The following is a 22,567-nucleotide window of genomic DNA, read 5'->3' as shown; positions in this document are numbered from 1 at the left end:
CTATTGAACATGTTGAATCCCATGGCAGCCCAGTTATCGACAGCCAGCCTTTATTTCTAACATATGATGTTTCTAGAGTAGAATGGCCAATACAAATACGAGAAGACGCACTTTGCTTACAAACGCCGTCGAGCATACACAGCTATGATAGGCTCATTTAAAGGACGAGAACTTTAGTAGATAATTGATCATGTAATTCGAGGAATAATTAAGTCCTGTGCGTATTGTGCTATGACACCTGGTTCTCTATTGAGAAGAGTAATGCCGCGATTTTATTGAAATTTTAATATTGATTTTTCTCCTACTTTTGTGACCCCATGTCCTCGCTTTCGATGCAATCAAGTAAAGCAAGGGGGCGATTAGCACGAATCGATCAAAATAACATTTTAATGACACTCCCATATTCATTATATGTATTTGTGCGCTGTTGAAGAACTCAGAGCAGAAAGCACAGAACTGCTACGAAAAGGCGGTGTGAGGAAGCAGGGGACCTCATTATTCTTGCCTTCGAAGAGTATACATGAAGACAAATCATTAATTACAATTAAAATAGCCGTGGCTATAAAAATTGGTAGGAAACAAAATGTTAGGAAAGCAAATGACGCAGCAATTCTTTCACATTACTGGGCCATTTCTTGTCCTCAAAAACCTATTTTTTCGACCAAAGAAACGCAAATGTGCCAGTTTTATCAATTAAAAATCAAGTGACTATCCTGAAAAGTTTTTCGCTTATTTGTTCAAAGCAGCATCATTACCAAATTGACAATCGGTGCGTGTTACTTGGCTGTAGTGTAATACAATAAACCACGCTTCTAGACTTCTCATTCGCATGTTATCATAGTCTATGTTATCGGTTTCAAATTATCTGCAAAGTGCGCTCCGGGCAATTTAAAAGTCCAGACGGTGATTGCTTCCCCGTCCGTCATTTATTCCTGCGCACTGTCAAGAAGAGAGACTGTTTCGCTCACATGATGTCGCCGCCAACGTCAAACAAGGTCGCGGAATTAATCGTGAAATAAAAATTAGGAAGAAGCGTCAATTTAACGAGGCTGCGCGTGGGAGCAGTCCTCCTTAATATCGCCATTTTGCATAATTTTTGGCGCCAACTCTGGGTCGTAAAAACTGCGAATGTTAAAAACGAAAATTCAGAACCTGTGCCTTCGATTTGAACAACCGTAATACGCCTTAAAGGTGCACTCCGACTTGTACGGTTGGCGTCAGTTTTCCGTAGAGGGGCCTAGCGCCATGGCACTCTGCAGGAAACAGGAACAGCTAATCGCAATTACTAAGTTATAACGTTGTTGCTCGTACAAAATAAGGGCACGATGAGGCTACCTGACAGCTGTCAACCCTGCTCTGTATTTGGTTTTAATTTTTGAAGCCTCCTAGGCACTCCTGAAGCACTGAAGAGAAGCTTGACGCCGTCGGTGCTAATGGCAGCGTTTCGTTTGTGGGCGAGGTGCAGGTGTCGCGGGAAGAACTTATTTTCGAACAGTCAAAAGGGAGCATTCTGCCAGAACCCGAACTCGCTTGCGCATCCTTTCTAATTCTATCAGAGCGTGCACTGCTCGGCATCATATGCATGGAATTTTTGAAACACAAGCAGCTTTTTGATGTAAATTGCACGCTCTTGTTATTTAAGATGTTTCTCAGTACATTACAATCGCAAATAACGTGAAACTTGAAAGAATCCAATAGGCGTATTACTCTTCCGAATTATAAAACTGAGTTGCACTGGTCAACACCTGTAACCCCCCCCTCCCCCTTCCTCTTATTTCAGAGTTGCTTCTGAACAAAAAACACGGCAAGCTAAAAACTCCTACAATACTTTCGAAACCCCCTTATGATTCAATTATTTAAGTGGGAAGCCTGTTCGTTCCCTGCCAGTTTCCACACTGCTTCATGTTTGCGCATAACAGTGTTCAGCACTCCATTAAAACAAAATGCATTTGACACGCCAGTACAGCGCCTATGAAACATCCGCTCATAATTTTTCATTTGTAGTGGCCATAGTGAGATTATTCTTTATCATGTAATATATTTATTTTCCTGCAAAATCTTTTGGCGGATACGTGAAAATAACGCGTCCTCAATTCACTTCTTTCTGATAATCTGCCTGGAGAATTTAGTCGTCGTTTTAAGATTAGGCCTCTGTGAAGACCGCATCTTCATGTGCACTCTCAACAGAAAGAAATAAAAGTAGAGTGAGCTGGCCTCCAGCTCACACCCTTTTATGCAAGTGGGTGCGCTAGAGGGCCGCTTACTTCCTTTCTTCTCCGATATACAACATTGGTTTTTACAGCATATTTATTGACTTCTCTTTATAGCAAAATCGCTCAACAGCAGATGTAGTTCTTTAATCATTATGTACCAAAGCCTTAAACATAAGCAGTTTACGCACGATGAGCTGTGATTTAGTAAAAGATCAGTATGTAGTAGTTTACGGAAAATTATCTATAATTTAATAAAGGAGCATCATGTGCAATAGACTGACACTGTCTTCAGTGCTGATTCCTGTGATCAGTCAACGTTCTTAAAAGGGCACTGCGCCAAACAACAATATCCATTTTTGTTGCCTAAAACCATTCCGCCACTTACTGCATTTTATTTCGCTCTTGTTTCAGCACCGTCAAGAGTGGAAAACTTCGCGGTTCTCGTCGAGAGTGATGTGAATGCGCATTTCACATGGGAAAGACCGGATCAGCCTAACGGTCCCATTGACGGCTACCACTTACTGGTCTACAACGAAGACAAGAAAGAAAACACATCGTTTACGGTCCCGGGAAACTCCACTGAGATCCGCATGCATTTTGCCCATGAGTTCAATCGGTTCCACGCATCCATCACAGCCTACAACGTAGCCGAGTCCAGTAATGAAACTGTGTACAGCCCCGTATCGGAAGTTGAATTCCAAACCTTTGGCAATGGTACGTATGCAAGAAGCATTCAAGCCGTAATTTAGGTTCACGGGCACTCAAGAAGATTCACAACCTATTTTATGCCTACGCGTCTTTGTTCTTTGCGCCTTACAAGGCAGTAGACATGTTCTGAATGGAGTACTCGTAAATAGCTGAGGCGATGTGACTGAGGACCATGAAATTCGCAGGTTTCTAATGGTGACGACTAACCTATTAAGCCGCTATGTGCAGGATTCTTCAGCTATGCACTATGAGCATATATATTTTGCGGTGGTGTGTTTCTAAATGTAGCAGGTAGCTTAAGAATCTGCTGGCAAGCTTGAAACTCCGCAATTATTTAATAGATGACAAAATTATGCGACCGTTTCCCGATATACGGTAGCTCGTTAAATGCTCTGAAGTGCTGATTTCTAGTAACTTTTTACAGGTAGGGCAGAAGAGCATGACAATTGAAATGACCTTTTAACTGTAATTGTGAGCATGTTTACTCAAACTTTAGAAAAAATTGGAGTGGAAAATTAAGCTCGGCCTTAAGAATATGACGTGATAACGTTAATGGTGATTGTGTGGCAAAATTGGCGATTCTGTGCTTATATTTTGGAGATCCCGGGGAGTCCTCATACTAACACTAGCGCAGTGCTGCAGAGGTTAAGCAATGCGCCACTGCCTTACAACTGCAGCTAGTGCCATCGGTGGGCCTTGTGACACACAAGTTGCTTTTCCCGGGCAACATCCCACGTGTAATCATTATTTGAACTGACAACTGCCATCTAGGGCAGTTTGTTCACAAACCGATGGGCAGGTTGTGATGACGACACAAGGTTACGTTGCCTATAAGAAAACGGCCTATGGGCGTCTACAGAAAAATCTATGTCCGTCTATGGCCTTTTACGACCGTTTATAAGCGCCCAAAGCGGTGCTTGTCAGTTATTAAAAAATCTATTCCACTAGATCTACAGCTTCGGAATCATAAAATTGTTTCAGCTGTTCACAGAAAAATATATCTGCCTGAAACTGCAGCTATAGACGGATACATGAAAGGTTTATGGCTATATGGGCCAAATACCTATATATCCGGCCATTGGCATTTTTGTATGGGAGGTGGCCCACCAGCCCCTTAGGTTGCTTTTCTGGGTATTTTTCGTGCATCTTTCACTCACAGTCAATGGCAACGACACTTGCTTTACTGCAACACGAGATCTTTAACGCTGTCACGGTAAGATTGTCTTCAGTGCTTGAAGTTTGCAGAGGCAGTTCTTAAATTTGTCTCGCATGCACTGATCCAACCTCCAATCAATAAGCGAAGAAAATAAGTGGTAGGGAGTTAACAAAGCCTGTTTGACTCCTTTATCAGCAGAAGAAACTTCATATCAAGAAGAGATCTTGGGAAGATCGAGCCAACTATGGCCCTTTTTTGAACTTGATTGCATTGCAGCTGCCTGAAATAGCTAACTTGCTCTATTCTGTTGCAGGACCAATGCCTCCGCGAGTGGAAGTGACAGATATAAAAGACCGCAGTGTGCATTTGTCCTGGAAACAGCCGTCCGACCCAAGGTACCTCATCGTGAAGTTTATTGTGAAAGTCAATGGATCTGACGCAACCGCAAAACCAGTGAGAGTCAACGAATCTGGCACGACGTCAACACCAGCGTACCATTTGAGTATGAGAGATTTGGAAGTCTGGAAACATTACTACGTCACTGTAGCATCTTGCATCAATGACACCACATGTGGACAAGACACCACGGTGGAGTTCAACACGGAATTCGAAGGTACAGAGGTTCATCGGAAGATAACTGCGAATTCATGCTAATTTCTATCACAAAACGAGCAGCCGGCAATCACGGGGCGAACTCTTTTATTGTCGCTTGACTCTGCCTCACTCTGAATAGGAGCTAGTTTAAAGGCGAAAATGGCATTAAGATCTGCATCCGGAGCCACTGCAGTTTTGCAAATAACCAGTTACGTGTGACACACCTTAATAAAACCAAAGAGTTAAGTTAAATTGGTTATTCTGATGAGCGGTGCATACTGATAGCCTGATTTTTCGGACTTGTCCGAGAATCATTAATTACAGTCTGTACCTATTTAATTACTGTCATTTAATTGCAGTATATCTTTGCAAAGCAATTTACCAGAGGCTGTGGAGAGCATATCGTTTTTTCAGTAATGTTATTTGTGTGCAGTATAGACTACATTAGTTTGCGCTCGCCAAGCATCTTGACCTACTGCTTGGCCACCTGAAAATGATAATAATTTCAAGAAAAACTTGCAGCACCATCCATACCTCTGAACCTGACGATAGGCGCTCTGAGTTCTGACTGGATGCTGGTGCAGTGGGAGAAGCCGCTGATTTCCAACGGACCATTGAGTGGATATAACCTATCCATCAGTGACGGCGTCACCCGCTTCCACGTGACCACTACACACCTGTCCTACAACTACACAGAAGTGGTTCCCGGCACCTCGTATGATGTGACAGTCTACGCTTTCAACGACGTCGACGGTGTAGTGAAGTGCGGAGCCGTGGCATCAGTGGTGGTCTCGTCCCTGGAATCTAATAGTGAGTAACCACACTTTCATTGATAAAAATGATTGATAAGGATGTGACAGATATATGAGAAATGCCGGATATTAGGTTCACAAGCGCCTAAAAATTGCTGCCGCGTGGAAGTTAGGATTCTTGTTCTTCTTGGTACTAGAGCTTCAGGGTCATTTTTCGAAGGAACCGGTGAAAAACAGCATGAGAAAAATTTCCTTCGCAGGATAGATTTTTTTAAGGAAATAGAGTACTTCATTTGTGCGTAGAAATGCCTCCCTGCACTCACTGTTTGCCATACAAATGGGTTAGCTGCAACTTCTTAACATTGACATTGAGGGAGGAATTTGAGAGGTTTCATCTGGTGTTCTAGGACGTTCGTGCAACGATGAAAGTAACAAAAAGCATCTATCTTTGTATAAAGCCTCTGAGGCAGGAAGGACTACATAGGTACTCTTTAGCATCACTTAAATGTTGTCCCACAGCCACTTCCAAATTGCTCTAATCTGCTTGATGTTGGAATGTTTTTTTTTTCCTAATCAGCTCTCAGTATGGCTGGAATTTCTACAACGAGGATTCTCATCGGGGTACTAAGTGGCGCAGTATTGGCCCTTATTATCGCCGCGTACGTACTACATAAACAGTGGCCGCCGACAAGGTGCGTAGCATGCATCTCCTGACATTGTAACGCATTCTCTTCATAGGCATCAGCCCCGTAGTTCGACAAAGGCATTTATAAGTTTTGTCGTGACCCTAGTTAACACAGAATTACGCCAAATTACAAGACAATTTTCTTGCTATTGGAGATATGTTTCTTGTTGGTGGAGTTGGCCGGAATGCTGTGACAATTTTTGTCAGGTTATAACGCAATGTGTTTCTAGTGTGCATTTTTTTTTCTAGCGGCTACCTTTGTTTTACGTGCAATAAAAAATTGAATTTTTTGTTGTTTGAACACTCAGGAACTCGGGAGAAGAGCTGCTCTTCGAAGACATCCCTAAGCCACGTCGCTTGCTTGTGGACGACCTCTAAGTCATATATTTAGCAGGAAGTCCGAAGCTGGTCCTCTTTTTGCATTTCTGCATCTCGTCAATAAACGAGGCATATTTATGTGGCTGTAGGAGAACTGTAAAACCATAGCTGATGCTCAAAGGCATTCTTTTTTTTTCATTCAAACGCATGGACTCCAGTGTGAAAAGAATGTGCCATGGTTTTAGCGCCCCTCATAGTGGTCATTATTAACGGAAACAAAAATGAGCTCATAGAAGGTATAATGCAAGTAATATGGGGATAGGTCATGACAAACTATGACCTGCAACCACAATCGAAGAATGCTACAACAAGAAAAAAATTTATGCAGGTGTTGTAAAAACTGCACCCTATGATTAGCAGACTCTGAAGGAGCTATACTTGTTTTGGTGCAGAGCTATACTTGTTTGGTGCAAAAGCAGTGCGAAAGCGAATCGAAGGGCACTCTAATGCTGAAGGTTAGCTACTAACAAATCAATTTAATTTGAGAAGCAGCGTTTTATGGCAATTTATTCCGGCAACGTTCTCCACACCTGCGCTGCAGTAACTTGAGAAGAGAACAGTAGTTGATCCACAGAGCCTATTAAATCGAGAAGTGTGGGAAACACGCAATGTTACGAAATGGTATAAGAGGATTGATTGCATTTCTTCGTATACCGGCGGAAAACTGTCGGTTTTTGTCAGAGCCAATTTAATTATCTGTCGTTTAAAAGTGTGCACACAGCTCACCGAATTCGCTGTAGTGCTTCATCAAAGGCATTCTTTTTCTTGTTCGCTACTGGTTGCTGGAGTTTAACATGTGTATGTTGAAATGTTAGAGAAATCGGCGTTCGGGGACGATAGCTTTTTCCTTCATGATGCTTCTCGATGCTTGTTGTAAGAATGTGATTAAGGGAGGTTTTAACATGGATAAACGTTTCACTGTCACCGTCGCCGCTAGTGCCAGGTCTGAATGCAGCATTATTGGAAGACAACGGCCTCCCTTTGAGTCGTCAACAGAATATTGCTGAATAGGGCTTAAAAGACTGCAGAATGGTCTTACTGGAGGGTGTCCTAGCCTTGGTGATACGGTTCTGTAAGGAGTGGATGCGACCGCGCTAAATAAAAAAGCGGGACCAAAGTGCAGTACAGCCTTCTCTTTTTCTGAGCTTCAGCAAGCGAAAAGGGGAAAGTTGATTCCTGCACTTTCATGTGTCATTTATATGCACTTTTGTTCCTGAACTCGCTGGATGCTTTTTGACGTGCTGCCGCTTGCACAATGCATATGGCGCTCTCCTTCTAATGTGCCACTGTTGTTGAATTCAAGTTGCAGACTCGGGGAACTTCCGGATCAAATTTTTAAGCTCGACTGCAGAAGCGAGGTTATTGGCAAAGTAGCTAGCTGTTGTGGGTCGCTAGTTCCATTCGCTGATTGGTAGTGGTTTCTGAGCGGCTTCCCACGGCTTCCCTGAAACCTGCGGATTCCAATGGATATGACGACGAACCTGTACATGTGGCGGGCTTCGTATTTACGTGATGTACTTACGTAAATACAAGGAAACATAAGGGAACGCAACATTTACAAAACAAATTGTATTGCATCTGAACTTCCAGTGTGCTCCGCGGCGAGCGGAGGACAGGGACCGACTCACTCTGCGGTGGCTGTGAGGCGAGTAAAAACTGACTCGTTGGGTTAAGGTAATAGTTCGCCCAGCTGTGCCGTAAGCGGCGCCGGCTGACTCACGGTTCTTGAGCGCGCTCGGCGCGAACAGGAGACCGTGGACGGCACCGTCAGTGTAGGCGCTTGGCGCGAACAGGAGATCACAAACGGCGCCGGCGGTGCCTCCGTTGCTGTGTGCCATATGCGCTCCTATAAACCTTTTTCCTGGCGTCTCGCTGTATTTAGCTCTAGGAAAACCTACGTACGAAGGCGAGTGTAAAGAGTGTTGCAGGGTCTATCCCGTATGGGCGACGTGATCAGTGCTCCTGGTTCGCACTAGCATAAACTCTAGGTAAGCACCATGCGTCGAAGTCGCTTAATTAAGGAATGGGTGGGCCTGTGCGAATCCCCAGTTAGATTTAGCATTGACAATGATGCTTCTATCTCGAGTTCGCCGTACTGCGATCATATTTTGACAGTGTAAAAGCGAAAGAGCCCATGTGCTTGGGTATTGGTACATGCTAAAGGACCTGCGCTAATAAATTTAATTTGCAGAGCACAATCACGGCAAGAATCAGAGATGCTAACGCGAGCATGTAACGGAAAATTTGTGCATCGTATCATTATTTCACATATTTAGGTCACAAAGAGTTACCGTAACATTATGGATCCCATTAGTGCGTATCTGTCGCCGCATTAGCAATGTGATGCAGATTATTAAATTAGAAGGCAGATTTAGCCTAGGTAATTTTAGCATTAGTCGTTGATCTCCTACACAGCAAAATGCAAACCTCTGCTATTTTAGCGCGTCCATAACTCGCGCCCTTGAGCGCAGTCCAGAAGGGTGCTCTGTGGTTTCGAAAGTATACATCCGAAAAAGAAAAACTGGTAGAGGTTTAACACAGTTGAACCAACTAGACGTGCGAAAGCAGGTGTTCACTCAGCTGGAAGGTGTCACTTAAGGCAGCCTTAAGGATATACCTTATACTTGGTGGGTTAACGTCCATATGTGCAAAATTTATCATTCTCTACTTAAGAATCATAGACAGCGGTGCGTCATCGTGCCACTACCAGCGCATAGACGCAGCGCTTACGAGATGCGCCACTGTTATGGCAGGTGGTTGTGTATATCACAGCCACGAGTAGGTATTGCGCCACCCATGTTGCTTTTTCAGAGGAACTTCTCGATCTGGCGCGGCGCTCCTGTTAATTTGACCAAACTTACCCGAGCTTACTCGAGTAACTCGGATGAGCTCAGATTGTAACTCGGGTTGCGAGGCAACGGCACCAGATCGTACTACGTACGTACGTAGGGTGACAAAATTCTTGGTCGGTGTTGCTGAGCGTATGGGCGCTTCCGCACTAGAGCACATAACCTTACGCTGCTAGTGTGCATCACACGCCATACCCGCCGAGACTTACGCGCATTTTAGCGTTGCTTACAACTCTGCCCCCCGACGGCAGATGTACCTGCATTTGCACAAAATTTTATGCTATCTTTAGTAACTTTCATTAACTTTCTTTACCTGAACTGCTTGTGGTGCGTACATATGCTATTGACCAGTACTTTCCGAGCTTTTCACAAGAGCCAATATACTTTTTGTACTCGCAAATATGCACTTCAGCGTGCGACCCTCACGTCCAGGCAAAGGACACAAAATTTCAGCTTAATTGTATCCAAAATCTTTGCAATGCAAAAACTTGAGAGAACAGCGGTATCATATCTTTTTCTTCTAGCTTTCTTATGGCGCGGTGATAGTTAGGCTCCATAGCAGCTGCATCTACTTCCTATTTGTTCCAGAGCAAACAAAATTCAAAATCCTTGCATTGACAGCGTTATATACAGCCTTGAGATATGTTTAACGAGGGCAGCTGTGTGGAATATCTACAATGCTGCAATTGTACAATTTGTGTCAAGAACTGCATCGGGGAGAGTGACGATCGAGCAGTCGCTTTCCTTGGCCCAAAAGAGACGGTCATAAGCAACTATGTTTTTTTTTCTTCGGAGTACATCAAACATTGTTTGAGTATGAATTGTACTTAAAAACAGAACATCATTTTATTTCAGCTCTCAATGCTCGTGATCCCTCACAGAATCTAATAGAGTGTTCGCTGGTTATAAGTAATAACACGTCAGCTAATTAAAGAAGAAAACTTCATATCAGTGCTCATGTGAAGCAAGCGCCATCCTGTATTCATTATCTGAACCTTTTCAACGAGGTTGCTACAGTTTCAAAGGAAATAGCTCAAAAATAACAGTTTAAGAACCATGTTTTAAGTAAAACGCTAACCAGACATAAAAAAGAATTCAGATTGTTCGTCTGGAAACTTTTGCTAGAACTGCTTCAAATTATTGGAAACAATTAATCTGGCTGGTGCATAAATGGACACATATAGCATAAAGCATCACTACAACTAAGATGACACCTAAAAGCTGGTCCTACAATGTTTTCGCATCAGTACGAAAACGAAGTGAAGACGTAGCATCCACTGTGACATTACAGGTGAAAATTTTGTGACTGCCAGCAGCCCAAATCCTTCTAAAATAACAGTCTACCGCACCGCGACAGAAAGCTTCATTTCAATGTATATCGCATGGTTCATATCTTGAAATTCTAGGAACAGTACTAAATGTCCAAAATATACCTGCCATCCAGAACGATGAAAAACATTTTTTTAAAGGATCAGTAAAACAAGGTCACGACCCAAAAGGAAACATTCGAAGAAGTCTTAAAAAGGCAAGCTGGAACTTACTCGCAATCATACCTGATGAAGGAATGGAGTAGGTTCTGAAAAGCCGCGCTGAATTTTTTCTTGACGTTCTTGTTTCATTCGAATAAATTGTTATTATCGCTTTCCTACGATGAACTGTGTGGATGTGGAACATATTTTTAAGGTCTTTCGAGGTCACGCTTGCTTTCCGCATCTGTCCATGACAAAAAAATATTCTATGACGAGTTTTAACACACTTTATATAGTAGAATGCGAAGACATTAAATGTTCCTCCTCCTCAGGTACTCCTCTTTCGCCGGCATTCTGCCTGCACGCTCATGTATGCGCAAATGGGTAATTCTATTCTTTACTGTATTGTTTTCCGCCGTAATGTTTTAATGTATTACTGTACTTATTTTGATAAAACTTTCAATGGCGGGACAGGTTTTTCACAACGCGGTGGGCCAGTTGTGAGGACGTCATAAAGTCACTTGACCCCGATCGACCATCTATAACTTAATTGTCTGCTGCCATGGTGGGCAAGGTGTGATGAGGTCACAGGGTCACGTTGCCTCTTGCTCAATCATTGCGACCTGCTTTTTTGAAGCACGGACCAAGCGACGGACGGACGCCGGTCTTTCTCGAGAAGAGACTTCTGATGCTATCACATTGATACTGGCGAAATTGTATCTTTCAGGAGACTACATGGGTTGACTCCACACGGTAAAACACAAGGTAACACAGGGTAATCCAGGGTAACACAGGATAACACAGCGTGCAAACGAAAACAGAAACGCAAATTCATTCGTCCACAAGGTTTGTTGGTTCCATTTTTCTTTTCTAATCCATATATGCAGCATCCACGGTACAAAAAAACAAACTCCAGGAAGGGAATGAGTCTTTTTATAAATATAGCCACTATAAAATTTCGTGAATTAGTGGCCACATTTATGCGCAAGACAGAATGGTTTCTCAAATATCTATGACAAAAAAAGCGTGAACTTCACACGGACACAGAAATGGAAGGCGAGACATTGGCGCTGAATAAGAACAATTGATTTGCGAAAAACGTAAATGAAAGAGAGACGAAAGCAACGAATTATCCCAGAATTTTACAGAAGCGGAAAACGGGAATACTGCTGCACCAGTCTTCTTGGCTATGGTGCTATATGCTGTAGCATACGTGGAGACTGAACGCCTGCAGCAAAAATTATTAATTGAAGTTCACACCATGCAAAGTAACAGGCTTGACATTGAGAACGCTTACATGAGTACGGAAACCAGCGCCTTCCCCGACCACAGCTACAGCCGTAGCACATCCTGTAATGACAGCTCTGCGAAACACTGTCATGCTTGAGCTTCCATTAAGATTAGCAGAAACACGGCCTACAATAGCTTACATAGGACATAAAGTTAGGGAAATGGCTTGCTCGTTATCAAATACATTTGACGGAAAGTAAAAGTGTGAAAGACCGTAGGAGAATGTGTTTTATAGGCGATCTTTGCAAATGTGAAATTTCTAAAATAATTTTTTACCTAATTGAAGGTGGCTCTGGCGAACTCTCTGAAGGTAAGATTACACACAACACGTATACTCTCCAGAATAAAACATCTGACCGCCACTACCATAGCTTAGTTGGTAGAGCACCCCACGCAACATACTCGGCTTGTCGGTTGGATCCCAAAGACGACAACGGGTTCTTTAATGCGGAAGCTCTAATCATGAGCTTCAAAGCCTAGCAAAATTGTCTCTTGCCGATTGTATGTCCGAGGAGAGTGAGCTCTACGTTGTTGTTGTTGTTTTTGAGGCACTGTACGCTCATCCTCGTCTTCAACGTAGCACAAATCCGTTTCTTCGCGCTGGTTTCAATATATGCAGTACGCCGCGGATCGTGGCCCAGTGTTAGCAACGGCTGTTCTTTTTGAGTTGTATCAAACTATAGTAAACATTATCTCTCATTTTTTTCTACTGCTCTGGAAATCGATTTTATTTAAGGCAAAAATTGATTACATCATTATTTCGCCATTAATGATCATCACAAAAAAACATACCTTTATGTATTTCTTCGTTTTACTGACTGTTGGATTCTTTGATATTCAAGAAGCCTGCAAAATGCTAAAAGAAGGAATTACGCTTTGCAGTGCCCTTAATATTGTTCGTGCTATGAAAACATGAGAAATGTTTCTTTGAAACAGCAGGAAATAAACCAGCCTTTAGATTTAATGTGATATGGCACAACAACAAAATGCGTTGAAAAATCTGACGTGAGCTACTGCTGCATCTTTACGGGTCAAAATACTGGCTGGCATGTTGGATATATCTGCAAAATCAGAAAAATGACAACAAGACGACATAAAGTTGGTGGCATATACCGTTAGCAGGTCAACGTTAACAACGAAAAACAACATTCAGTTGAGGGAAGTCTGAATTAAAAAAAAGGCAGGTCGTACTTTCTAAAAACCAATGCCGGGCTAGAAGAATTGTCATGAGTTGAAGAGATGGAGACTTCTGGAGAACAGCATATGCAACGATGATGCCTGTGGGACATCCAAACCACGAAATGCGTTTACTGGCTCAAGAAGTTCTCTGGCCACCTATGCTCTGCAGATTTTCAGTACTTCAGTGTAGGTCAGCATGGACAGCGACCATTTGTTTTGCAGTGCATTCATGTCTGGCCAAGGCTGGAATTAGGCAATGCGGCGTGCGCTCCTCACATATCATAAGGGTAAAAACTATATATCTTTAAATGAGTATGTCAAAAGAGAAGAATATTCTAAACTACATGCGCTCCCAACTCCATAAACACACAAATGCAATTTGCGATGCAAAAACGCTTCATCTTTATACCTAAACAGCAGAAGGCACCCAAGCTGCAGAACATGCATGAAGCCCTGCACACCACGCTCACACCAAATTTTCTCCACAACCGTCAGAAAGTCAGCAGACACCAATTAACAAGTCGACTATTTCTTTATTTCTTTTCCTCTGTTCTTCCAAGAACTGTAACACAACCTTCGTAAGGCCAGTTTAAGATTACGCAAAAACAGTTTGGTTCCCCCAGTGAATAACTAACATCACCAAATTAGAGGCTATTCCAGAAGACGTTACAAATAATACATAACAAATACAAGCGAATTGATTCCCCGACTCTGCTTGCAGCTTCATCCGGCTTTGCCACGTTATCTTCACGAACACGACAAGTGCGCCTAAAGTTTTGGTTCCAATATTTGGACCGCCACTACAAAATAGACCTCCAAAAATACGTAAACTGCCCACAACCACGACCATCGCGGCAGAAACACCCATGCACTCGAATCCGAGTATATGTGTCATTATGACAGGTTCAAGCATTCTTTCTTTCATCTCTCCAATAGCGAATGGAATCATTTGGATCATAACATTACGAACATTCAGTTCCTCTTCGGATCGTTTCATGGAAGCGCAGTATGATAGAGGCATTGCTATCTTCAAAAAAACCTTTTCAGAACTTTTTCATTTATGCGATGTTCGGAGAATTGTGAAGTTGTTACTGCCATGGTCGATTACGTGTATAGATACACAGTTAAATCCCGATTTAAACCCGCCGCGGTGCCTCAGTGGTTATGGCGCTCGGCAGCTGACCGGAAACACGCGGGTTCGATCCCGGCCGCGGCGGTCGAATATCGATGGGGACTAAATCCTAGAGGGCCGTGTACTGTGCGATGTCAGTGCACGTTAAAAAACCCCACATAGTCGGCATCCCTCATAGCCTGAGAAGGTTTGGGACGTTCAATCCCTTTAAACCAAACCGAAACCCGAAGCCACGAAATATTTCGTTATATCCGGAAAATCGTAAAACAGCGGAAGGCACTTTTTCGCCCTTCTAAATGTGAAAATGTAACGTAGCGGTACTCAGGAGCTATACAGCGGCAGCGTATTCGCCGGCAACCCTCGCCTGCACGTATCAAAAGTGCACGAAAGCAACTCGAACCGCTTGTGCGTGAAAGTGCCATCTGGTGGAATATATTCGAAGTCAAGTTGAGAAACACCGCCGATTGCCGAGTCCACTGTTCCGCACACCGGCGCAGCCTGCTGCCCAGTCAAAACAGAACCAAGGCCGTGCCTTGAAAGCCTGGATGTTACTATGTGCACACGCTGTTAACAAGGTGCAAAACATCGTGCGAAAATAAGTGAGAAATCGCAATTTTCTTGCTCATTTATTCCCGGAAAAGTTAATTATATCTGGTTTAGTGGTCGTTTGTTTCGTTATTTCTGGTTACTAAGAACATTGAACCCTATGGACGCTTCTCGTAGAATCGAATTAGTTCGCTAGATCGGGAATGTTGTAAAATCTGGTTTCGTTAGATCGAGCATTAACTGTATCTTTTTGCCACGGCCAATTTCTCTCTTTTTTGCGCACCTGTACTTTTAGATAAGGCGTGCTGCTTTTGAATAAAGCGTGTATGTTTTTTTCTTTAGGCTCTGTTTGCAATGTATTAGTTGCCCTGGCTATAACCTCGTGAAAAGACCGGCAGTTTTGTGACTAAATATAAATAAACATAAACAAAAGAAGAGAAAGAGAAGTTTTTTGTACCTGACTCTGGCAGAATGCAAATAATGTAGGTTCATTTCGGTGGCCAGTAAAGATTTATGCAGTCTCTGAACATATTGGTTTCTTCTTTCACAACCATTTACGTGGACATCGGGAGAGCTTTTTTACCAGAGTGTTTTTTCTGCGGCCCCCAGGACGCGCGACACATATCGCTTCTATCAGAAAGTCTTCTTCGCTTGGAAGCTATCTGCTCGCAGATTAGAAGTGGCCTGCAGTCACTGGCGTTCACTTCTGTGCAGCTGTTTTCGTTATCACGGCTTCACCCCAGAGAGGGAACGTGGCCTGGCGAGAAAAATTGCGATCTCTCCTGGCACTGGACCTTAAACGGTATTGTCATCGTAGCCTGCTGGTTAGTGCCAGTGAACTTCTCTGCTAAACACTGCGGAACTGGTGAGTAACCAGCGAACTTAGTAATCGCTCGGAGAGCACTCTTTGCCGTTGTTGTACTACCCGCCGTTCTATTAGCTGCTGTTCGTCATTCCAACGTACTGCGCTGGTTTAGACTCACTAGGCCTCGCTGGAAAAGTGGCAAGGATATGCCCTCTAATGCGTTAAACTGAAGAAAGCCGGATTTTAGAAATTCTACGCAATGTAGTCATGAAATTTATGAGGGTGAACGCGGAAGAGAATGTCCGATAGTCTCTAACCCTACCTGTGTCGGTACACGGCGGCTGCTTTCAAAACAAAATGGAAAGAAAGATGTGTTACTTCATTTGGCAGAAGTAGGCAAGGAAGCACAACCTATTCCACCATGTTACGAAAAGCGCCCAACGCGTATCGCCGTACGTAGGGTTAGAGGCAATCTGCCACGTACTCCCGTGTTCACGCTTATAAACTTCATTGCTGTACTAAGAAAGACTGAATTGACCCGGTTCGATTATGTCTCCGCATAGTGCGCAAGATTCATTCGGTCTTCTGCAACGTTATCTGGAGTACGTTTCTCTGAAATGAAGCGCTGATGTTGAAGTGTGGCATAAGGCGCGCTTTCTTGCAATAAAGATCAGTGGCTGGCGCACGACATTTATAGACAATAATTGAAAACACGGCAAAGCTTGTATAGAGCAGCGCAAAAACAAGACAAACATGTTACGTTTTCGTTTCCGCCAAACATAACTTGTTCTTAAGATTTTTAAAGCGTTTCCTAAACGTTACAAGCAACAGATAAAGTAACCATGCCGTAACCTCTGTTCATTATTTACACTTGCATGCAGCTTTCTCTAAAATGCCTTAGTAACATTGCAAGAATATGCTCGTCCAGCTTGCGGCTTTGGTGAAAGTATTAAACCTCAAATGAAAATGACAACAAATTGCAGTTAACCTGTATCGATAAAGTACCGCTATGTAATCACATAGTAAACACTCACATCGAAAACGGAGCTTTTTTAGCGTAGAAAAGAACAAAAAGTGAAATAAATGTGTCGTAATAAACATCAGATTACGCAAGCAAAGTGCGTGCATTGATAGCGACTTACGACGCGAATCCATGGGCTACGCTGCACCGCCATTCGCTACAAAACGGTTCCAACCTGTCCTTTTTGCTGATGACCTCAAGAGTTAGATTCCACTGTTGGGAAGAATTTTTAATCCAATTTTTTCGGCAAGAAATTTTTTTCCGCTTCCCTAGAAACATCAAAATAGGATCACAAAGTACAAAATTCATTTTTCCGAAGAAATTTAATTAAAAAGAATTTGTCATGACTGTATCTGAAACAACGCTTTTCAAGGATCAACACAAAAAACGACACTTTACTTGTAGAACGCAGCTCAACCGATGAGTTTAAATCACTTGACTTCCAAACAAACTGCCATTGTGAGAACCTTTCCTAGCAGTCATGAAGGTTGTAATAAAGGTAGTAAGCAAAGTTTTCTTACGAAATGTCGGGGCTGCGTATGCGATCTATGGCAAACACAATAAAATTGATTTATTGAAATTTTCTGCTAATTGATGGATATTTCCTGAAAAAAATTAGAAATGCACTAGTACGGAATGCTCTCAATATATTTGTAAACATTGCATTGTTATTATTTAAACATTGTGAAGAAATTTCAGGCTTTGACATTGACCGCAAGCAGCAACGTAGCTGCCGACAGAGCTAGCAAAGGCCAGTCCAGAAGAACCGCCTGCGCGCGCTGTCGCATGGGCGCGACACGCCGAGGTGCCCTGCAGTAGGAGCGTAATGAAGTTGGGCAAATACTGTGGAGCGAGCTGGGTCAGGACGACCAGCAAGTGGTCGGCGCCATCTGGGTGCATGTTGCGTATCGTGACTCCGATTATCGTAATGTGACACGAACATGCTTTGAGCAGGATCGGAAGGGCCGCTGCGGAAGTGATCCATTATGGGGCTCACAGAAGGATCACGGCGCTGCGCGTTGCCGATGTGTAGAAAGTCCGATACGCACAAAACCCAATCGTCGGTATTACGGATGTGGGAATCAGGATCGACAGGGTGTTGGCACAAAACAGGTAGCGTCTTGGTGCATCTGGCCGGACTTCTAGACTACAGTAAATGTAGGTTACAAGGTAGGTTACAAGGGTACAGTAAATGTGTATTCGTGCAATCGCAAGGCCTAGACTAATACAATATTCTCTTATCCATTGTTCATCGCGCCTCATTTTTCGGCTGGCCACCAAGTAACATTTGGTGGGGCTCGCGGGGTAATACCCAAATCTCATACTCCCGGTCATCGTGCTTCCGAGCCCTGTGTCTGCGTCCTTCCGTCGGCTGCGGGTCCTGGTCCGCGTCGCCCGGTGTGCCCCAGTCTGCCAGACCCGAAACAACCTCGCTGTCTCCCCCGCCCGACCACCCGACACGACGAACTGAACCGACGCAATGGCCCGAACTACCGAACCCTCCGACCCGATACGCCGTTCACACGTGAAGACACCTTTCCCTGCCCTCGCCGTTCGGCGCGTCCAAGGGCCTCGGACGTTTGCTCCTCGCTACGTGCGGCACTGAAGCTTTCTATACAAAGACTCCTTCGGTTATCACTTTCATCGTGGCGGCCAGCACTTTGTCACCTTGTCATTTTCTGTTGGACTTTCCTCCCAAGCCTCAAGCGTTACGTGCGCCTCTTAGTCGGTGTCTTTCGTTCACGATCGGGACGATCGGGACGTCCAAGACACCATGGTGGTCTGAGACATACGTATGCAGAATATACATCAAGACACCATGGTGGTCTGAGACATACGTATGCAGAATATACATCATGGTCCGGTTAAGGCGCTCAGTAAGGACGTTTGTTTGGTAATGGTAGACTGTCGATAGGGACGATCGTTCGGTGGCCCCGGCCAATGTGACGAAGGAGACGAAGCCGGCAGTGGCGCGGGACGGAGCGCTCGTGCTAGGCCAGCGACCATTAAAATTATCTCTTGTCCATGGTTCATCGTGCCTCACTCTTTCGCTGGCACCACGTAAAATTATCATGGGTTATTATGGAAGCTTGGAGTCGTGGTTGAATAAACTGGAGAGGAATGACACCATATCGGACACACAGTGGCAGCCGGCTGTGCACGTGTATCAGTTGCACCACGGCTCTGCTTTTTCTTAATCAAGAGTGGAAAAAATTTTTGACACCCGCGATACCCTTTTCTCTTTTCCTTCCCTCGGCTCCTCTCCTTTACCCAAAAAATAAGAATTGAAGAAGGATGCCTTTGAACTCTTGTCACACTAGTTGTGTCTTTCGACCAGCAAGCTACCGTATCATTCTAGCTATGTTTGCACAAAGGTCTTGAGGGACGTGGGGATGGGAAGTTACTGTTTGATTACAGACCACATGAGGTATATTTATATGTATTAGGGGAAGAAATGGTAGACGTAGAATCGTGGCATGGTTCTGTGACTTGCGTGCACAAGGAACACAGTCAGCGTGTGCTCGTGCTTCTAGCACTCGGAAGATATCTAAGCGCTTATTTATTTTTGGATGGTGGTGAGGTTTTGGGACACAGCTTCATCTATCATTATAGGTATACCGAGAACAAGGAACAGAGAGATAAGCTAAATTATTTTTTTGGCGATGAGATAAAGTAAATGAAGTATGACCGGGTTCATTAGGGTTTACTAATGTTAAGAAACGCAAGTAGCTATACGGATCCACAGGCTTAATACGTGAAACATGCCTTAGTGCACGAGTCCAAACGAAGGGAGCCAATGTGATCGGTAGGCATGGTTTAAAATATTTAAGATGCGGCTTTGGTGTAGTTGGAACGTAGCGAAAAGAGGCAGTGCGGGAGAGAAACAGGACTCTGTCCTGGTTGCGTCCTGTCTCTTCCTTGCTTTTTATACTTAGAGCAATAGCCTCGTGTAGTGAGATGTCAGACCAGACTGAAACCTATAAGGAGGTAGAAATTATTTTGACAGCTTCCACTACTAAATCTCTCATATTGCCCGCCCCAGAGGGACCAATAATGCAACATAACTTATAACTCCTTACATTCCCGTGTCATATCCCTTGAAGGCTTTGGAGTCTGAAATTACTGGGTAAAAATTTTGTGAAAGCGCCCAATAAAGATTCGATTACGAGTGTTTTGCGGCATCACTATGGGGTTCCTTAAGTAATAGAAGCAAGCCGATGACGTGATCGTGAGATAGACACGCTATGCTTTTCTTGGTTTTGTCTTACATGTAAGCTGTATTGATTTAGGCATTCTTAACCACATAGTATCTTTTAGGCGTCAAAATGTGGTGACAATTTGTACTATGCAGAATACGTAGACGTGTTCGTGTAAACTTTGTATGTATTTTGCAGGAAAAACTGTCACAGCCGGTACCACTTTTATATCGACATTGTAAATATGAGTGCTTCAATCACCGTCATTGTGGTATTACCTTGTAGAATGACTGTTGTGTGCAATATTTTTCACATGAGCCTTTATTCTCTTGATTTTCAGGAGCACGAAAGAGTGTGCAATGAAAACCCTTCGGCCATCCGTGGAGGCAGTGAAGTATTGAAGTGCCCAGGAGATTCTCCCTCAGCGCTGATGGTGCCTTCTCAAAATTATGCCCAGAGTAGTGTTCAAGAGAACAAAAGTCAGAAGTTCAAAGCTCCTGAAACCAAATCGGTAATATTGTAATTTACGATGTCCTTTAGCATTAGCCGAGCTTTGTCCGCCTGATCAAAAATGAGATGGGCTCACGGTGTACTCAGTATAGCCTGAATTTATGGGATCCAGCAGGCAGCAAAATGTTTTATTAACTTTTCAGTGCAGTTAGGGAGCGCTTCGTTCTTGCATTTTTAAATATTCTCTTGGACATGAAAACAAAACGCCGTTTGAAGGGGCGGAAATTTTTTCCATACTTAACTCTTCGGAGAAATTCGGGGACTCAAGCTTGAACGGCTATCTCCAAAGGTCGGGGGCACTGAATGCTCGAAATAAAGTTTATACATGTGCAATGGTGTTTCTACACCCTAGGCCTTGGTACGTAGTTTGGTTCGAAACCTTCATCCTCAGTTTAACGTTCATTACAGCCTGAAGTTATGAACACCAACGACGGAAACAAGACTACGATATGCATCGTTTGCAACAGGAAGGTGAAGAATAAAAATATGAACATGCATTTGGACGTTTGTCTAAGGAACAGTAGTGCAACGCCAGTGAATTCCACATGGAAAGCTGAACATACATCGGAGGTAAGAAAAACTATCTTCACATCATATGTGCCACATGTCAATGAGCTTTGGTCTTGGAAATTGGGTATTGATAATATTAAGTTTCTAACAGTCGGCGCTCAAGCGCAGTTACTTGTATAGGCGGGACGTACTATTATACAGACTGCAAAGCAAACTATTCATGCAGTCTCCAGACATAGCAAAAATAAATTATTTTATAGGGTAGTTTCAAGGTGACCCCATTGTGATTTTTTATTTGATTAGAGCGGAGAATACTAGGCTGGTCTGCGAGCCGAGTTGTGGAATACTCAGAAAAATGCAGATAATTTGAGAAGGCCATGCCATGTCGCGTAATTATGGTAAGGTGACATCAGCAGTCAAAAGTAACTTGCCCATTTTTGATCACTAAGTACTTATTTTTCACAGAATGTGATACCTACTACTGCATGCTGTGTCCTCCCATGACCCTGCTTGGGTCTAAAGACATCTATCGACAGGGAAGCGACCATTGTGCATTTCTTCGGTTTATATGCCCACAGTGTATCTTTGGAACTTACCAGTGCTGTCAAACTTAAATCAGTTCTGTAGCCAGAACAGAGGGAACTCTAATGGCATCACCTTTGCCAACAAAATTAGCTCTGACTTGCTAATCAGTTCTGTAATATAAACATATCTGCTTACCTCCTATTTCTGATAAAATACATTCGATTTCTTTAAAAATGAGTGTTGAAATGTCGATTATATGAATGCATTCCTTATATGATTTCTTGCATTTTCAGCCCATCTTCAAGAAATATTAAAACTGAAAATCTAAAAACGAAAACTATATTTAACCAAACTTCTTAAACTGAGGTTTTAAATAACTGAACTGTTTTAAAATAAATAATTACTCACGCATACCGCTTTCTAAAGACTAAGGGACATGCGTATCACGCGGAAATCATATGGGCAAGAAGGACACTTGAATGTGAATCCCGCAGGATCGCTACCAATATGACCCGATACCAATAATGCATAGCGCTTGCTAAATCAGGCTGTGATTGTATTCAATAATCTAATACTCCAATAACGAGCTGCGACCTTTGGTAGTGTTGAAGACGTGAAAATTTTCGACAGAATACACTTCCTATCTGTTAGCAGCTGTTCAGTTATCTTTTGTTAGCATCTCAGTCCTCACTGCTTGTTATTATGTTTTTAAATCTGAGCAAACGTAGAAATCAATATTCAAAGCATACATAATCGTTCACCTGAATGCTATATTTTACGGTTGCTACACACACACACACACACGCACACACACACACACACACACACACACACACACACACACACACACACACACACACACACACACACACACACACACACACACACACACACACACACACACACACACACACACACACACACACACACACACACACACACACACACACGCACGCACGCACACGCACGCGCACGCGCGCGCGCGCACGCACACACACACACACACACACACACACACACACACACACACACACACACACACACACAC

General features: G+C 43.3%; 2 protein-coding genes across 6 annotated transcripts in view; both read left to right on the top strand.

Moving 5' to 3' along the window:
- LOC144104344 (uncharacterized) overlaps positions 1–6,593 on the top strand; it is an 81,426-nt gene extending 74,833 nt beyond the window's left edge. For 4 of the 5 annotated variants that reach the window (XM_077637288.1, XM_077637290.1, XM_077637286.1 and 1 more), the window contains 5 exons: positions 2,625–2,927; positions 4,391–4,690; positions 5,194–5,481; positions 6,001–6,115; positions 6,417–6,593. In XM_077637288.1, the coding sequence (XP_077493414.1) occupies positions 2,625–2,927; positions 4,391–4,690; positions 5,194–5,481; positions 6,001–6,115; positions 6,417–6,486 (1,076 nt within the window). In that variant the 3' untranslated portion in view covers positions 6,487–6,593. The remainder of the gene's footprint in view (positions 1–2,624; positions 2,928–4,390; positions 4,691–5,193; positions 5,482–6,000; positions 6,116–6,416) is intronic. The other variant, XM_077637289.1, reaches the window with a different exon arrangement.
- A 9,036-nt stretch (positions 6,594–15,629) lies between these two features.
- The window catches only part of LOC144104346 (uncharacterized), a 33,302-nt gene continuing 26,364 nt past the window's right edge, over positions 15,630–22,567 (top strand). The window contains exons 1-3 of the mRNA XM_077637291.1: positions 15,630–15,816; positions 20,315–20,485; positions 20,893–21,054. Of these exons, the coding sequence (XP_077493417.1) occupies positions 20,405–20,485; positions 20,893–21,054 (243 nt within the window). The 5' untranslated portion in view covers positions 15,630–15,816; positions 20,315–20,404. The remainder of the gene's footprint in view (positions 15,817–20,314; positions 20,486–20,892; positions 21,055–22,567) is intronic.

This window comes from Amblyomma americanum, chromosome 9 (assembly GCF_052857255.1).
Source record: "Amblyomma americanum isolate KBUSLIRL-KWMA chromosome 9, ASM5285725v1, whole genome shotgun sequence".
In the NCBI taxonomy this organism is placed as follows: Eukaryota; Metazoa; Arthropoda; class Arachnida; order Ixodida; family Ixodidae; genus Amblyomma; species Amblyomma americanum.
The sequence above is the reverse complement of the archived record's forward strand: the minus strand, read 5'-3'. Positions and strand labels throughout refer to the sequence as shown.